The sequence below is a fragment of the Staurois parvus genome, unplaced genomic scaffold, assembly GCF_062004578.1.
Source record: "Staurois parvus isolate SC_StPar_1 unplaced genomic scaffold, SC_StPar_1.0 ptg000175l, whole genome shotgun sequence".
NCBI lineage: Eukaryota > Metazoa > Chordata > Amphibia > Anura > Ranidae > Staurois > Staurois parvus.
In genome coordinates, this window is record NW_028317971.1 from 11031979 (window position 1) to 11047890 (window position 15912).

Sequence of the window (15912 nt, forward strand, 5' to 3'; positions counted from 1 at the left end):
TGACCAACCTACAGCCCAAGGGCCACATGCTGCCTTTTGATATATGATGTGTAGCCCTCAGACCACAGCAGTCTTTAGTGGGAACATTGTTTAGGGCAATATCATTGATTTCTACTGGGCTCATGTTCCCAGTTTCATAGGACAATATCATTGATTTCTACTAGCCTCATATTCCCAGTTTCGTATTGTCTTCTGCAGCATATCCTCAGCCAAAAATGTAGCATTTCCACAATATCTGACCCTCATTTCCTTTATTAGGTCTGCAGTTTTTGACGGTCCTCTCAAGCATTACATATATTGATCATTATGTGTGTCCCTTTTGTGATGTCAGGCGCCGCATTGGAGGCCTCCTTTAGCTGTTGACAACCACTGACACACAGTATGAAAAGATGACAGGAATCTAGGGAAGCAACACTCAGGATTCAACCATAGCTTACAATAACTGGACAAGGATCTGATCACATGGCCAATTGTGATGGGGGAGATATAGCAAATGTTTCTTAACTTCTTGGGGGGGGGGGGAAATCAATTGACCATATTTTTCCTTTCTATGGAAAAAGGGAAAAACGACATTAACCAATCTGCTACCACACTGGCCCATGGCATCTTCAAGAACGGGCAGATCTCTCACCACTCATAGGCATCTGCCTATCTATGTCCACCATGACAAGCTAAAAAACTAGATTTCAAGTACGATTTCCTCAGTTTTGAAAAGCAGAGATAAAGCGTAAGCTCCCGCAACTTTCACAGGGAAATGAGTAGCTATGATCAGGAACTAAGCAGCTTGATGAAGAGCTATTTAGTGGGCGTTATTGTTTAGTTTTTGTAAAAACTTGCGCATACAACAGGGCAGGAAATGATCACAGGATCACATGAAAGTCCTGGGTTTTAAGTAAAAGTAAACAAATTAAATAATTTTAAGGCTGTGGATCAGTAGTGGAGTCCAGGAACACCCACATAACTTTCCCGGCTTTTAACATCTATGTACATTATAATTAGCACACACCCTTAATCCCACTACATTCACAGATCTGCTTCTCCCCTTTTCTCTTGTTTATTTATTGTTTCTGGTAGTAAATTCTTTTGTATTTGTTCTCAGGTAATTGAGTTTCATTCTTTGAACCGCCATCAGGAAACCATTCAGACAATTCCTAGCTGGCCCTACAGGGCATAATTTCACCTAGGCATTGAGAACATCTCTGAGCCCTTCACCCTGGACTGCAAACCATTGAAGTCCTTTAATCTTTGCTTACATAATACCCAACTGCAGATAACTTTGTCCACATTATTGCATGTGCTAACCCTTTTATTCATTTCCATAGCATGCAGTGAGGTCCCTTGTGCCTGTGTCATTGTCAGCTGGCAATATAGAGGACAGATCGAAGGGTCATAGGTCTTGATAGTCTGTGCAACTGTGTCAAGCTATGGTGGCAGTGACAGATGAAAGGTTTGGTCCCTTCGGTTATTAAATCACTGAATCAAACGCTGTTAAAGATCAGAAAATATAATTAAAAATTTTTATTTGGCCTGCTAAGCATCTAATTTAATTGTAAGACTATATTAAGATACTATAAATAACTTACGATTACTTTAACTCAATCTGCCCTATTCAGCAAACAGTGCTCAGAGGCTGTATAAGGCCTTAATCTCAAAGGGTATGTTCACCTTTTGGAAAAAAATACATTTACATTTTTTGCAGGTACAAAAATGTGCATTCTTATTAAAAAGGGGGAAAAGGGTTTTTTTTATTACTTTTTTTGATACAAAAAGATCAAATACACATACGACTGAAAAAAAACTAAACACACTTCACCCGCTCATTCCAATTGGATCATATTATGTTATCCCCTACCCCCCCTTTTCCCTCCCCCCACCATTCCCCAATGCACACCCGATCCTAATCTCTGACTTCTCTCATAATTATCAATCTATATCTGTATTCCTTTTCTCCTATCTCCTTTTCTGGCACTCCTCTAAAACTCCCCCCATTACTCTTCCACTTACATTCTGACCAATTCCAAATATCTTTTAGTCGTTTTAAAAACCAACCACTCCACGTTTTCCTAAATTGTTCAGTTTTATCCACCTCAATATGACACAACTCCTCCATCCTATAGATGTTTTCTACTCTGTTTACCCAGTCATTCAAGCTTGGTGGGTCAGGGGCAAGTCAAAATGTGGGAATCAGGCCCTTAGCCGCACTAACTAGATGGTAAATTACCCTGTTCTTATGTTGTTTTACCAATGGTTTACATATATAATAATATATAACATATATAATATATGGATTTTTGTTCGGACAATAGATAATTACCAGTGTGTATTCAGCTCCTTGTAATTTTCCCCTCAAAAATAAAAATCGGCCCTCTGGGTCCTCCCTTTTCCCTCTAGTATAAAGCTCACATTCTTTGACAGCCCTATCGTGGCCCCTTTAACTGGAGACTATGCATAATACTACGTTACATATTGTTTCGAGTACATCTTCACATTTGTATCCTGAGTTACACGTGTCTCTTGAAGAGACTCTACATCTATGGAGTGTTGATGAATTTCCCCAAGTATCTTATGCCTTTTGGTGGGGGAGTTTAGCCCTTTTACGTTATAAAAGTCACAAACTGCATGACATTCATTTTAGCTATTATTTCCCTGCCCTACTAGAGTTCCTTTCACAAGAGGATTAAACAGACATAGACAGTTTAGGGTGTGGCCTTTCTCCCTTCTTCCCCTGCTACCAATCCCCATTTCCCTTCCTTCTCCCCTCTGTTCATGTGATACGGGGGGGTTCTCTGTATAACCCACCGGCTCTCTTTCTCATCCAGTTGCTCACCTGCAACTTCAGGTTCAATGACCACTTCCGCACAGGCAATTTCATGGGCACCACCAGCGCCCTTCCATCTCTCAGATGTCCCTCCTCCTCCCTCCGCTCCTTGCTGCTGAACCGGCTGGGCTTCCCACCTTCAATCCCCGCTGGCCGCCCACAGGCTCCAACTGACCACGGACACCGCTCGGGGATGTCCACCGAACAGGCCAACAACAGAATGCCCAGTCACCGGACCGCTCAGCTCCCAGCCACCACGGACACAGGCTCAGGTAGGCTCCAGGGCTAATCCTACGTGGGACTCATAAAGGCGTCCGGAGCTCCTTTGCTAGGTTGCCTCACAGCGCCATATTTTGGCTCCTCCCCCAGCTCCCCGGTGGGAAAAAAGGTATTTATAATGTTTTTATATGAATAAACAAATGTTTTACCTTTCATGTCTATTTTAAACTGTATGAATTGTTTTACATGGTGAGGGTTTACATATCTGTACATTAATGCTATTGAAATGGTTCCAACTTAAAGTAGATGCACTAAGGGCTGGCCCACACTAGCCCAGTGTTTTTTCTTCTGCATCAAAAATGCATGCACACTGCTTTCCATGTATTCCAATGGCCCTAGTTTACACCAATGCAGTAAGTTCCAGTGTGTTCAGGTGCAGGTAAAAAAAAAAAGTAAAACATGCTGCAATTTTTCTGTACAGAACTGTACTGGAATATATCAAAATGCATCAAAAATGTAGCGAAATGGAGTGTGGTGTGAACTGTGCGTTTTTGTGGTGTGAACTGGCCCTAAAACAAGCTAGAAGAAATAATACATCACATGTACAGTGATAGCCAGGGGCTATCGACGCGTCTGGGAGATTGACTTCACACAGTGACTGCATTCAGGAGGGAAGTAAAAAAAAAAGTGAACACACCATACCGCAGCTGAAATTTACGATCATTCTTAAATGTGTCAACATGGGGCTAAAAGAATAAATAAGGAATTGCAGATAGACACAAGGGTTGATTTACTAAATGCAAATACACTGTTCATTTCACAAGTTGATGTTGCGCTCTGCAAGGGAATTTTCCCCAGAACTTAGTAAATATGGTGAAACTTCACTTTGCAAAGAATACTCAATCACACGCAATGAAAATAATAAAAATAACAAAAACTGCATCTTTGCTTGAATAGGATTGGATTCACTAAGCCCTGTGGTAAATTTCCTTGCAGAGTGCAACTGCATTTGGAAAATGAACATTATATTTTTTCTTTAGCAAATCAACCTCAATGACTTGAGATGTTGTATGGGATTTGAAGGAACATTTCAATGATCTTTCTTTAAACAATTGAATCTGTCACATTTACATGCATGCTCCTAATGCTCAAGCATGCATGTTAATGTATTTGGAAGAGCACAGTAGGAAAGCAGCCAGACACAGCACAACCTGACCCTATTATGCAGAAATTATATCATCCAAATTTAAAAAAGAAAAAAAAAAAGAAAAAGGAAGAGCACAGAAATAGTCCAGAAAGACCCAGTCACATCATGAATAAAGGACGTGCACCTCAGAATGGAAATCAAATATCGGGTTGAGCACACAATCACACACACCAGTGATCTGCACGATCCATTGGGGTTTACTTTTTAGAAGGTTAAATCATATGTTTGTGTGTGAATCAGGCCTGGTTCACAGTAATGTAATTGTGATTTCCAATGCGATTATGCAGAGCAACTGCAGTATGACGTTTTTGGCGCATTTTTATTTGATTTTCATACTACTGCCATTTCTGGAGAAGAATAGTTAGGAGGAAAAAACACCGGAATCACATCAAAAACACGTGTCAATACATTTTTGATGCATTTATATAGTAAAGCACTGAGCAAACTGTTGGCGCTATATAAATCCTGTGGCACAAAATCACACTGAACCAAAGTATAACAGGATCCTTCCCCAAAGTTAAATCGCAGTTGCATTGCATTGATGTGAACAGGAACCACTGAAATTAATGCGATTTCCATTGTTATGCAATTCTGTGCGACCCAAGTTGCATCAGTGTGAACCAGAACTTAGGCTAGGTTCACATCTCTGTAGCTCTGCAAGCCGTGTTTGCATGGGCATGGCAGCCTATTCATTTTAATGGGCTGCTTTGCCTGCGTTTCCCACAGGGAAAAGGTCCCTGCACCTTTTTTAAAACACGGCCGCACAGAAATCGCATGGCGAGTTTGCACAATGCGTATCTGTGTGCAGGAAATTGCACCACATTTTTCAGTGGGTAGGGGTGCCATTGAGAGTTATTGGCACCCCATGCATTTTCTGAGCAGAAACGCATTTTGTATGCGGATACATGTGGGTGCAGGAATGCGTGTGATTACACACACCATCCCCGCACTCATCTTAAAGGATAAGTTCACCTTTCAGAACACGTTACCCCCGTATTCAGGGTGTAACATGTAACATGCTCGGAAAGGACCGGCCCCCCGCTCCTCCCCTCTCCCCTGCTTTGACAGCTAGCGGAAATCAAAGATCACACGGCCATGTGGGGTTCTGCCCCCCGGCCTGGCCATGCCACTCATTCACAGTGTTCTGTGAATCAGTCTTTGTGGCTATCAGCTTGCAGTTCTCAGTGAACTACCATGATGCTATGAGTGCTGTGGTAGTTCATTGATTCTTCCTGTCAGAGTGTATTGACTTGCTCATACAGGATGTAAGGGAAAGCAGATATAATGACAGGTCTACAGGAGTCCTGCATAGCACCAACAATCTTCTGATCACTGTAACAATGCTTTCCAGGCTCCCTCAACAAAAAATAAGTGTACAATTTGTTACCTGCAAAAAAATGTGCATTTATTATTTTTTGTCAAAAGGTGAACTTATCCTTTAAGATTTGACCCTCACTGCAAAGGTCAAAAACGCATATCTATATTATAATAGTAGCTAAATAGTACGTAGATCTGACACAGACCAAGCAGGCAGAGCAATTAAAGAGTTCCCCCCCCCAAAAAAAAAAAAAAATTAAAAAGCTATAAGTCAGCAGCTACAAATACTGTAGCTGCTGACTTTTAAGATTAGGGAGCTTACCTGTCCAGGCATCCAGTGGTGTCCTCACCCGAGTCGATTCTTCACTCAGCTATCGGGTGCTAGTGCCACCATCTTGACTACAGGAAACCAGCAGTGAAGCCTTTTGGCTTCACAGCCAGTTTACCAATGCACATGAGCAAAGTGTGCTGCACTTTGTGAATGGGCTGCTGTCTTCTGGGATCTGTGAAGTGTCACAGAAAGCTGCCCCCCAGGGAAATGGAATCGAACCCAAAAGGTGCCAAATGTGACAGCAGAGGGGGAGCAGGCAGACAAGCAGAGCTTCCTCTTTTGTGTGACGCTCCGCTTTAACAGAGAGATCACCATGCAGTCTTTCATCACATTAGCACTACCAGACTTGTGATACAACACAGAGGAAATGGTAAGGCACAGATGTTGCCCCAGAACAAGAAATTGCCTGTCTCTTTAACGAACAGGGACAAGCTAGGTGAATGAATACATGGACATAAGGGAATCGATCAGCCATGACACTACAAACTGCAGCCCCAACATGTCAGCCTATCATCACAAGGTAAGACAAACAAACAACACAGAGACTATAATGAAACTAACACCTATTTAAAACAATTCAAAGTGTACAGTGCCTTTAATAATTCTGATTTAGATTACAAATGCAGAACTCCTAGCATTAAACAGAATAAAACAGGTAAATACAGGTCTCTATTGTGAAGTATGGGTGAAATGAAGGATCACTGTGACAGATCTCTTCACACGGTACCTCATTAATTTATTAGCATCTTGCATGCAGCTGCTGATCGGATACTATTATGTAGCCCTGTATCAAATAGACTACATTTTTCCAGCTAGTCTAATGTCCGGATGTCTCTCTCAAGCTCAGCAATACATCTGAAGTCATCAAAGGTCTAATATCTGAACTGCTGCATACATTATGTTTAATAAACAGATGGACTTCTGTCTTTTTTTTCATCTAACTATATTATTATTATTATTAACATTCATCCATTAAAGATATATTCCTGATAATTATAAAGGTAATGTAATCATCCACGATGCAGGTTACGGAGGTAAACAAGCATCTGCAGAATTCTTAGTGACGCAACAACTGCAAGCATGAGGGATTCTGGGTGATATGTCACTACCTGAGCAGAATACCAATAAGAGAGCTTTTACGCGTGAATATTGTTCCAACCACTACATGGTAAGAGAACAGCTTTCCTGGCATTAAGAGACCCTTTAAAATCCACACTGCAATCAACGTTCGGAACTAACAGATTTTATTTAAAATATCTGCAATGTATGAAGGAGAAACTAAAATTAGTTACAGAAGAGCTATGTTTCCAAAAGGTCATGCAAGGTTGACCAATCATAAAAAATAGATATAAAAATCTATTAAAAATAAAAATCTAGGAATATGGGGGTTCACTTTGTTCTAGGATAAACAGCCCTCCTACACTCAACATACAAAGTGCAAAGGCAGAAGTCGAACTCTTGCCGTATTAACATATATGGTCTATTTAATGAAGGCAGAAGCCCTTTGCACATACATCTGTCTAGACTCATGTTCTGCAGAGGTGAAGGGCCAGCATCCCCCACCACCAGACCCTCTGTATACACCTGCAGAGGTTGTGTTTATATAAAGTCCACATTTTGTAGCCTCCCCCACTCAATACATAGCAATGCACAACCTCCCCCCACTGAAACCCAGCAGCGTTAACCACCTCCATTCACACAGAACCATCTGTGTGTAAAGCAAGCAGGTTGTGTAAATACAGGAAGGATTTCCTAGTAGGCACGTTGCCCAGGGGGACACTGGAGTTATTAGTCAGCTAGCCATCAATTGACGTGGCCAAAAAAAAAATATTTATTTTTTGTCCTTTTACTGGGAGTTTATGTCATGTAACATGCTTGTAAAATGGTCTACAGTCTATATAAAAAAAGTTGGTTTTACTGCCAAATCTAAACAGAAAGCTAGTGACTTTTTTTTTTTTTTAAAAAAAACCTGAAACCTAACCGTAGAAAAAAAAAAAAAAATTACGAAAAAGAAAATAAAATAAAAAATATAAATTACAAGGAAAAGAAACCTCTAAGCACTCTACTCTTTAGAAGACACCAACGACAACAGAAGACATTAAAAGAGAATTTCACCTTTAGCAAAAAAATAATAAAAACAGTATAAATGTACAACTGTTATTTTATTGCATCTGAACTTGTAAAGCCAAGTATAACTGTGATCAGTGGACTGTGGGAGCAATGCTGTGGCCCCTGCAGACTTTTTTTTTCCAGCTCAAGTCCTTACGGAAGAACAGACTTTCAGCTATGGAGCTGTAGGGCCGGTTCACCCGAGGAATCTCACAGGAACGTCCTGTGCATTCCTGTGCGATACACATGTGGTTCAGTGCAGTGCGATTTGAGCTCATTCACTGCACTCTCCCAAAAGTAGTACATGCACTACTTTTGGAAACACACTGAAACCGGATCACAGGGTACTTCTGTACCATGCGATCTGGTGCAGGTAAACACACTGTTTGCGACCTGCTTTTGGGGTGTCATTAGCTTAAACTGGTTGCAAACCTCAGACATGAAATATGAAAAAGCATAGCCCTCTATAATGTGTTCTTATCTCAATTGAGAGCACTAAGCGTCATTTCTGTTTGCTGCTTCATTCATCTGCTATCAGCATGAATCACTTTTGACAAGTTTTCCAGGCACTAAGAGAAAAAAGGTGACAGAGTAAGAACCTCCAGCAGATCGACAGCCTCAGCTCTGTTCCTGTGAGCTGTGTGTAAGGGGTGTGTCTCTTCCCTCCAATCAGCTCTCAGAACTCTACTCACTGAGCTTTACAGGGTGTGACTTAAGATCTCCACCCCCTTTTTCTGAAATCTCAGACAAGCTGCATAAATTCAGCACTGTGAACAAATGTAGAATAGAGAAGACTGCAGATAAACAGGTACAACTTATGTAGAATTTGTTTTATCTCTGTGCATCACCTGAGGCTAGTCCCTTCACTGAGTATATGTAGGGTTTACAAACACTTTAATAGACACCCATTGCAGATCACAACTGCAGTGTATTTTAAATGCGGTGCAGAAAACGTGCATGGAATGCGGGTTTCCCACGCTGCGTTCTGTTGTGAATGGGACCAGAAGAAGGATCAATGGACCACAAATGTGGTGAAATCACTGCCGAAGTGGCAGTTGGGGCTTGTATTTTTTTCTTTCACAGTTCCTTTTGAATGAATGATGCAACTTTGAGAATGTAGCCACACACAGCCTTGCCAATTTCAGATTTCACAAAAACCAGCAATGGATCCCAGATTCTGTAAGTGTGGGGCTGTAGGAGGGTGGGGGGCTGTGGACTCTGATCATGTTCCATGTTACACCATAAATATAGACTGGAAACATGGTCACAGATCTGGCTTTTAAATCCACAGCAGCCAGTTACATGTCAACATACTGGCACACTGGTCACATGACATCTATTAAAGGGAAAGACTAAACATGAGACAGAGTCTTACTGGCCAATTACCATATCACTTGGAATTTGGTCATGTGACTGGCCACCATGGAATCCTGGTGCAGTGTTTTCTATATAGAGGTAGTTTTATGCCTTCTGCTACCTTTTATAGTAAGGCTCCATTCACATATAGGTAAAACTGACCAATTACACCACATTTGTCAGCTGCCATTCATTTTCAATGGCTTCTAAATGCAGGTGCGATTTTGCCGCAATTGTCACAAGATTAATCGTGCTGCATTTGCGGCAAACTACATCACACAAAAGCTTATCGCCCAAAAAGGAGCTTCTTTTGGGGCAACAAGCTTCACGTGATGTGGTTTGCGAGATTGCAGCGTGACAATTATGGCAGAACTGCACCCATGTTTAGGTTCAATTGAAAATGAATGGCACCTAAACAAACGTAGTGTGATTTGTCAGTTTTCCAGAGCATTTTGGGATCACGGGAAGAATAGCAATGATTCTGCCCCAGATACAACACGCCAAGATGTGAGTGGAGCCTAAGTGAGTTAGGGGGTAGGGCAGTGGGAAGCGCTTATTGTGACCACAGGTTCACTTTAGGATCATGTAGTGATTTCTTTAATTATATTTTAGAGGATTTCAATGGGTCTTCCCTCTTTAATACAAAAGCAGACTGTACTTCAGACCCTTAGTGTTGCAATGTGGAGAAGCCATCTCTACATTGTTCGTCTGCATGGGTATTGGCTGGTGAGGTGCAGTGTGGCTGGGCCAAATGTCACCCTACCAGTGGTCATCTCACATTTATGGGAAAAGTGGATGCAAATCTGACATCTTTCAGTGTAGCAACAAAGAGATGTACCACCTCTTCATTACTCATGATAGACGGCAATACCATAACCCTTCTGTAGTGATGATTCATGTTCAAATACAGTTTTTATTATATTACAGTGGGAAATGTAGGAATCAGCTAGATGAATAGAAGGGTGGATAGAAAACTGGATAAAAGATCATATTCAGAGAGCAGTGGTTAATGATTCATACTCTGAATGGTCTGGGGTCATCAGTGGTGGACCCCAAGGTTCAGTGTTGGGACCCTTCCTTTTTAATATATTTATAAACGATATAGGGTCTGGGATTAAAAATCCAATTTCAGTCTTTGCAGATGACACCAAGCTGTGCAGTGGAATAATGTCCTTACAGGATGTCTCCAATTTACAAGCCAACCTCAATGCACTGTTTAATTGGGCAACTATGTGGCAAATGAGGTTTAATGTTGATAAATGTAAGGTTATGCACTTGGGGGCTAAGAATATGCATGCATCATACATACTAGGGGGGTACAACTGGGGGAATCAATGCTGGAGAAGGATCTGGGAGTTCTGGTAGATCACAAGCTTAATAATGGCATGCAATGCCAAGCTGCGGTTTCTAAAGCGAGCAAAATCCTCTCTCGTATTAAAAGAGGTATAGACTCCAGAGAGAGAGAGAGAGATATTACCCCTGTACAAATCATTAGTAAGACCTCATCTGGAATATGCAGTTCAGTTTTGGGCACAAATTCACAAAAAGAACATTGGGGAACTGGAGAAAGTACAGAGAAGGGAAACCAAACGGATAAGAGGCATGGAGGAGATCAGCTATGAGGAAAGATTAGAGGAACTGAATTTATTCTCTCTTGAGAAGAGGAGATTAAAGTGTTACTAAACCCAGGACCCTGCATTCACTATATCTGGTCTCCCACAGTACACAGAACATGATAGTGCAATTATTTTAGTAAATATAAAACTGCTAAATATATCTTTTTTCATCAGCAGTTAGAGCAGTCGTGCGCCTTTTGTCAGTGTCCAGCCCAGCACTAGCTAAAGCTTGTAGGAGGAGTTTTCTTTCTGCTCTAGGAGGATGGAAATCCCCTGACCTCTGTCTGGACAGTGCTGATTGGCCCTGTGCTGATCACATGCACTCTCCCAAGAAAATATAAACTCTCTAGCAATACACAAACCGAGCATGTGCATGTGACCACGGGTTCAGTCTGTATCAGGTGGTCATTTCAACAAGAGGAGGGGCAGAAAAGAAAAGATCAAAGAGCCTTTTTACACAATGCAGAGGATTAACCCCTTAGGTTCCACAGTGAGGTTAACAAGCATACTTTACTGCATATACAGACTGATTTTACTGTTGTGGATTTAGTAACACTTTAAGGGGGGGAGATACTAACATTTATAGGCAAAGTTAATCTAGGCAATATCCAATTACCTCTCAGGGAATCAGGAAGGATTTTATCCCCTGCAGGAGCAAATTGCATCATGGTTTGCTGTTTTTTTTGCCTTCCTCTAGATCAGCGGTTCTCAACCTGGGGGTCGAACGACCATTTCCCAGGGGTCGCCTAAGACCATCGGAAAACACATATTTCCGATGGTCTTAGGAACCGAGACACCGCTCCTCTGACTCAGGCGATGTGTGGGCGGGATGATACGCTGCCCTGTCACCTGGCCACACCTCCGAGATCACTCAACAGCTCCGCCTCCTCGCCGCTGATTGGCCACCGGAACTGTAGCTCAGGAGAGGCACACAGGCGGCCAATCACCGGCGAGAAGGTGGAGCTTGGAGAGGAGGAGCCGAGCGGCAGCGCGCGTAGATCTAAGAAGATCGACGGAGTTGCCGGAGTAAGTGAAGAGCAGAGCGGCCAGAGAAGGAAGACAGCTGACAGGTAAGTGAGAGAGCGAGCCCAGGCTGGAGCAGGGGTCAGCAAGGTAAGTATCATTGGTGTCAGTGGGAGGAATAGTGCCCCATCATTTGTGTCACTAATACCAACGATGGGGCACTATTCCTCCCCCCACCGACACCAACGATGGGGCACTATTCCTCCCCCCACCGACACCAACGATGGGGCACTATTCCTCCCCCCACCGACACCAACGATGGGGCACTATTCCTCCCCCCACCGACACCAACGATGGGGCACTATTCCTCCCCCCACCGACACCAACGATGGGGCACTATTCCCCCCCCCCACCGACACCAACGATGGGGCACTATTCCCCCCCTGACCCCAATGATGGGGCACTATTCCCCCCCTGACCCCAATGATGGGGCATCATTCCTCCCACTGACACCAATGATGAGGCACTATTCCCCCCACTGACACCAATGATGGGGCACTATTCCCCCCACTGACACCAATGATGGGGCACTATTCCCCCCACTGACACCAATGATGGGGCACTATTCCCCCCACTGACACCAATGATGGGGCACTATTCCCCCCACTGACACCAATGATGGGGCACTATTCCCCCCACTGACACCAATGATGGGGCACTATTCCCCCCACTGACACCAATGATGGGGCACTATTCCCCCCACTGACACCAACGATGGGGCACTATTCCCCCCACTGACACCAACGATGGGGCACTATTCCCCCCACTGACACCAACGATGGGGCACTATTCCCCCCACTGACACCAACGATGGGGCACTATTCCTCCCACTGACACCAACGATGGGACACTATTCATCCCACTGACATCAGTGATGGGGCACTACTCCTTCCACTGACACCAATGATGTGGCACTAGTCCTCCCACTGCAAAATTACAGTTATGAAGTAGCAACGAAAATAATTTTATGGTTGGGGGTCACCACAACATGAGGAACTGTATTAAGGGGTCGCGGCATTAGAAAGGTTGAGAACCACTGCTCTAGATCAATGGTAGGTATAGGATTAGCACTTTTTTTTTTTTTGGTTGAACTGGATGGACTTTTGTCTTTTTTCAGCCAGACTAACTATGTAACTATGAAGGCTTAAGAAAGAACATATTCCTCCATCAAAACAAGCCAGGTGGAAGGAGGAATCCTTCCCACCAGGATGTTGTATTCTCAGTTATGTAGTCCAATCACAGTAGCATGTAGTTCTAACACATTGTGCCCTAGGGTGACAAAGCTACTTCGTTGTTACCCTTGACAGGAAGTGATTGGCAGAATTACCAAGTTAAAATAAAGAATAAAAAGTATAATAAAAAACAAATGCAGCCACCACATCTAAGGACCAGTAAGCTGCTTTTGCTCTTGGGTTTAGGTACACTTTGAATTATTCCGCATCATAGCCTTGTTACCATTCTCTTCTAATATCACCTCTTTCCTACTATGCTATACATACAGTATGTTCTACATGTGCTCTTACCTGTAATGTTTTCAGCCACAGCTAAACCGAAAATTTCTTCTTCATCTGTCTCTGTTCTGGGTTGTATTGTGGAATCTTCAATTATTTTCTTAGGAAACATGTCAGAGGTAACAAGTGGGACATCTTCAGTGGCTAGAAATTCAGCTTCGTCATCTTTTTTGTGCGTCACGAAATATTGGGTTTCTGTGGTCTTCTCTTCATGTGTTGGCAGATCAAGGTCAGTTTTTTCTGATATGTCCCAGATATATGGCTGTAAAGGGACATCAGATATGACATCTGGATAAGAGGAACTGCTTAAAGCTATTGTAGACAGATCATCTGATTCTTTTAGTAGATAATGGGAACTTTCATCCAAGCTGGATTCTGGCTCATAAATAGGATCAAGGGGAAAGATAGAGGCTGTCGAAAAAGCTGATGTAAAGAACTCAGAAGAGATTTCAGGCCAGTGAGATGTCGATAATTGAGAGCCTATGACAAGTGGCACAGTTGGAGGTTCTTCAATAGCTACCTCTGTCACATGCTCATCTTTTAGATTGTAAGTAGCAGTGATTGACTGTACGGTTTCATTCTCTGTCCAAGTCTTGTTAGGCAATGAAATATCATTGTGTAGTAGTTCTGATCCTAAAATGGAATGCTCATGGTTTAGATCAGATGATATATTCCTTTCGGTTTGGCTTTCATCAGAAACTTGTACCTCATTATCCAGAAGCCATGCTGATGTAGGCGTTGAAGCATCTTCTGCTTCTGCCAAATGACCGATGGATGAGACAGGCTGTGGTGCAAAGAACTCTTCAGTAGACCATGGGAGGGTTTCAGTTGGTATTGTCTCCTGGAGGCTCAAACGAAAACATGCCAAAAATATATTTATCGAAGTCCAATATGTTAAAACCATGATGTGTCTTGTTTTAATAACCTCTACCAGAAAAACAGCATGTCACCGAGCGCTCATTCTTCTTTGCCAACAAAAACTGTAAGACACAAAACATAAAACATGATCCTTAGCAATATAGTAAAACTGAGGGTACGCCTTTCCATTTCTTAAATATGTAAACATAGTGATACTTCCATAATCTACACATTCAACAATTTCCAACACACTCACTTTCTTCCTTTCTGCTGACTAAAAACGCACTTATAATAATATGCAAATTTAGACTACTTGTGAAAAGTCAGAACATTTCATTTTCATAGATTTGGATGTATACGAATCTCAGAATGGACATAGTAATGAATGTCGATGAATCCGAAAAAAAAGTTCTAACGAAATTAACAAATGCATTAGTTTTATTCGCATGATGTCACATGATGTGATAGTAGTTCAGGCCCATGGGGAACTTAATTAAATTTTCCATCTTGTTCAGATAACAAATGGATTCGAATTTCATTCCATTCATTATTACAGATGCACATGACACCAGACAATATTGTCCAATCAGCTCATGCCATTTCTCTTGGTAGGTTGGACTAGCGTTCAAAAATATTGAATCCTTCCGTTTTGAATCCATCAGATTTGTTAATATATAGCAATCTTCTGGAAAAACTGTAACGTTTTTCAAATACACCTGAACCAAGAACGAATGCCAAAGATACAAAACAAATTCTGAAAATGAAAATCAGTTCAATATGACGAAATTAAATTCTTCAATGAACAAAATGCATTGGAAAAAAATGAAATGAAAATTTCTGGTGTGCACATGTCTAGTAGAAAAGATCTCATCCTAATTTCTAACCACTCGATTTTGGCACTGATGTATATGAAGAGCAATGACATATACAGTCTCTGAGCTGAGGTATCTTTGAAGTGTGGGCCTGTGAATGACAGTTAACATTGCCTTTATCTTATGCTTAGAGGCAAGATGGTGACACCCAGTGAGGAATAATTGGGTCTCTAGACTAGAGACTGGACCAGAGGTTTTGTTCACCAATTTTGCAATAGTTAGTTGTTATAAGCTAAATCATTCCTGTTAGAAGCCCATACAAACATGGAGAATTAGATATTTTCTGGTATTTTTACTAGTGAACAGTAAGAAACTGGTTATTGTAAGAGGTCTGCCACTGACTGGATAGGAATATAAATTGGTTGTAAACCTCAGACATGAAATATTAAAGCACATCCCTATACAATGTGTGCTTGTCTCAAGTGCACTAAGCGTCATTTCTGTCTGCTGCTTCATTCCTCTGCTAACAGCAGGACTCACATCTGACAGGTTTTCTTCACACCAAGAGCAAAAAAGTGACAGGGGAGGGAGCTCCAGCGGATTGACAGCCTCAGCTCTGTTCCTCTGTGCTGTGTGAAGAGGGAGTGTCTCTTCCCTCCAATCAGCTCTCAAAGCTCTCCTCACTGAGCTCTGAGTGTAACTTCAGCTCTCTGCCCCCTTTTTTCTGAATACTCA

At 42.1% G+C, this 15912-nt stretch overlaps 1 protein-coding gene across 1 annotated transcript in view; it reads right to left on the bottom strand.

Annotated features, from left to right (window-relative positions):
• The window catches only part of PRRT4 (proline rich transmembrane protein 4), a 66380-nt gene that overhangs the window by 22992 nt on the left and 27476 nt on the right, over positions 1-15912 (bottom strand). The window contains exon 2 of the mRNA XM_089676960.1: positions 13520-14487. Within this exon, the coding sequence (XP_089533086.1) occupies positions 13520-14411 (892 nt within the window). The 5' untranslated portion in view covers positions 14412-14487. The remainder of the gene's footprint in view (positions 1-13519; positions 14488-15912) is intronic.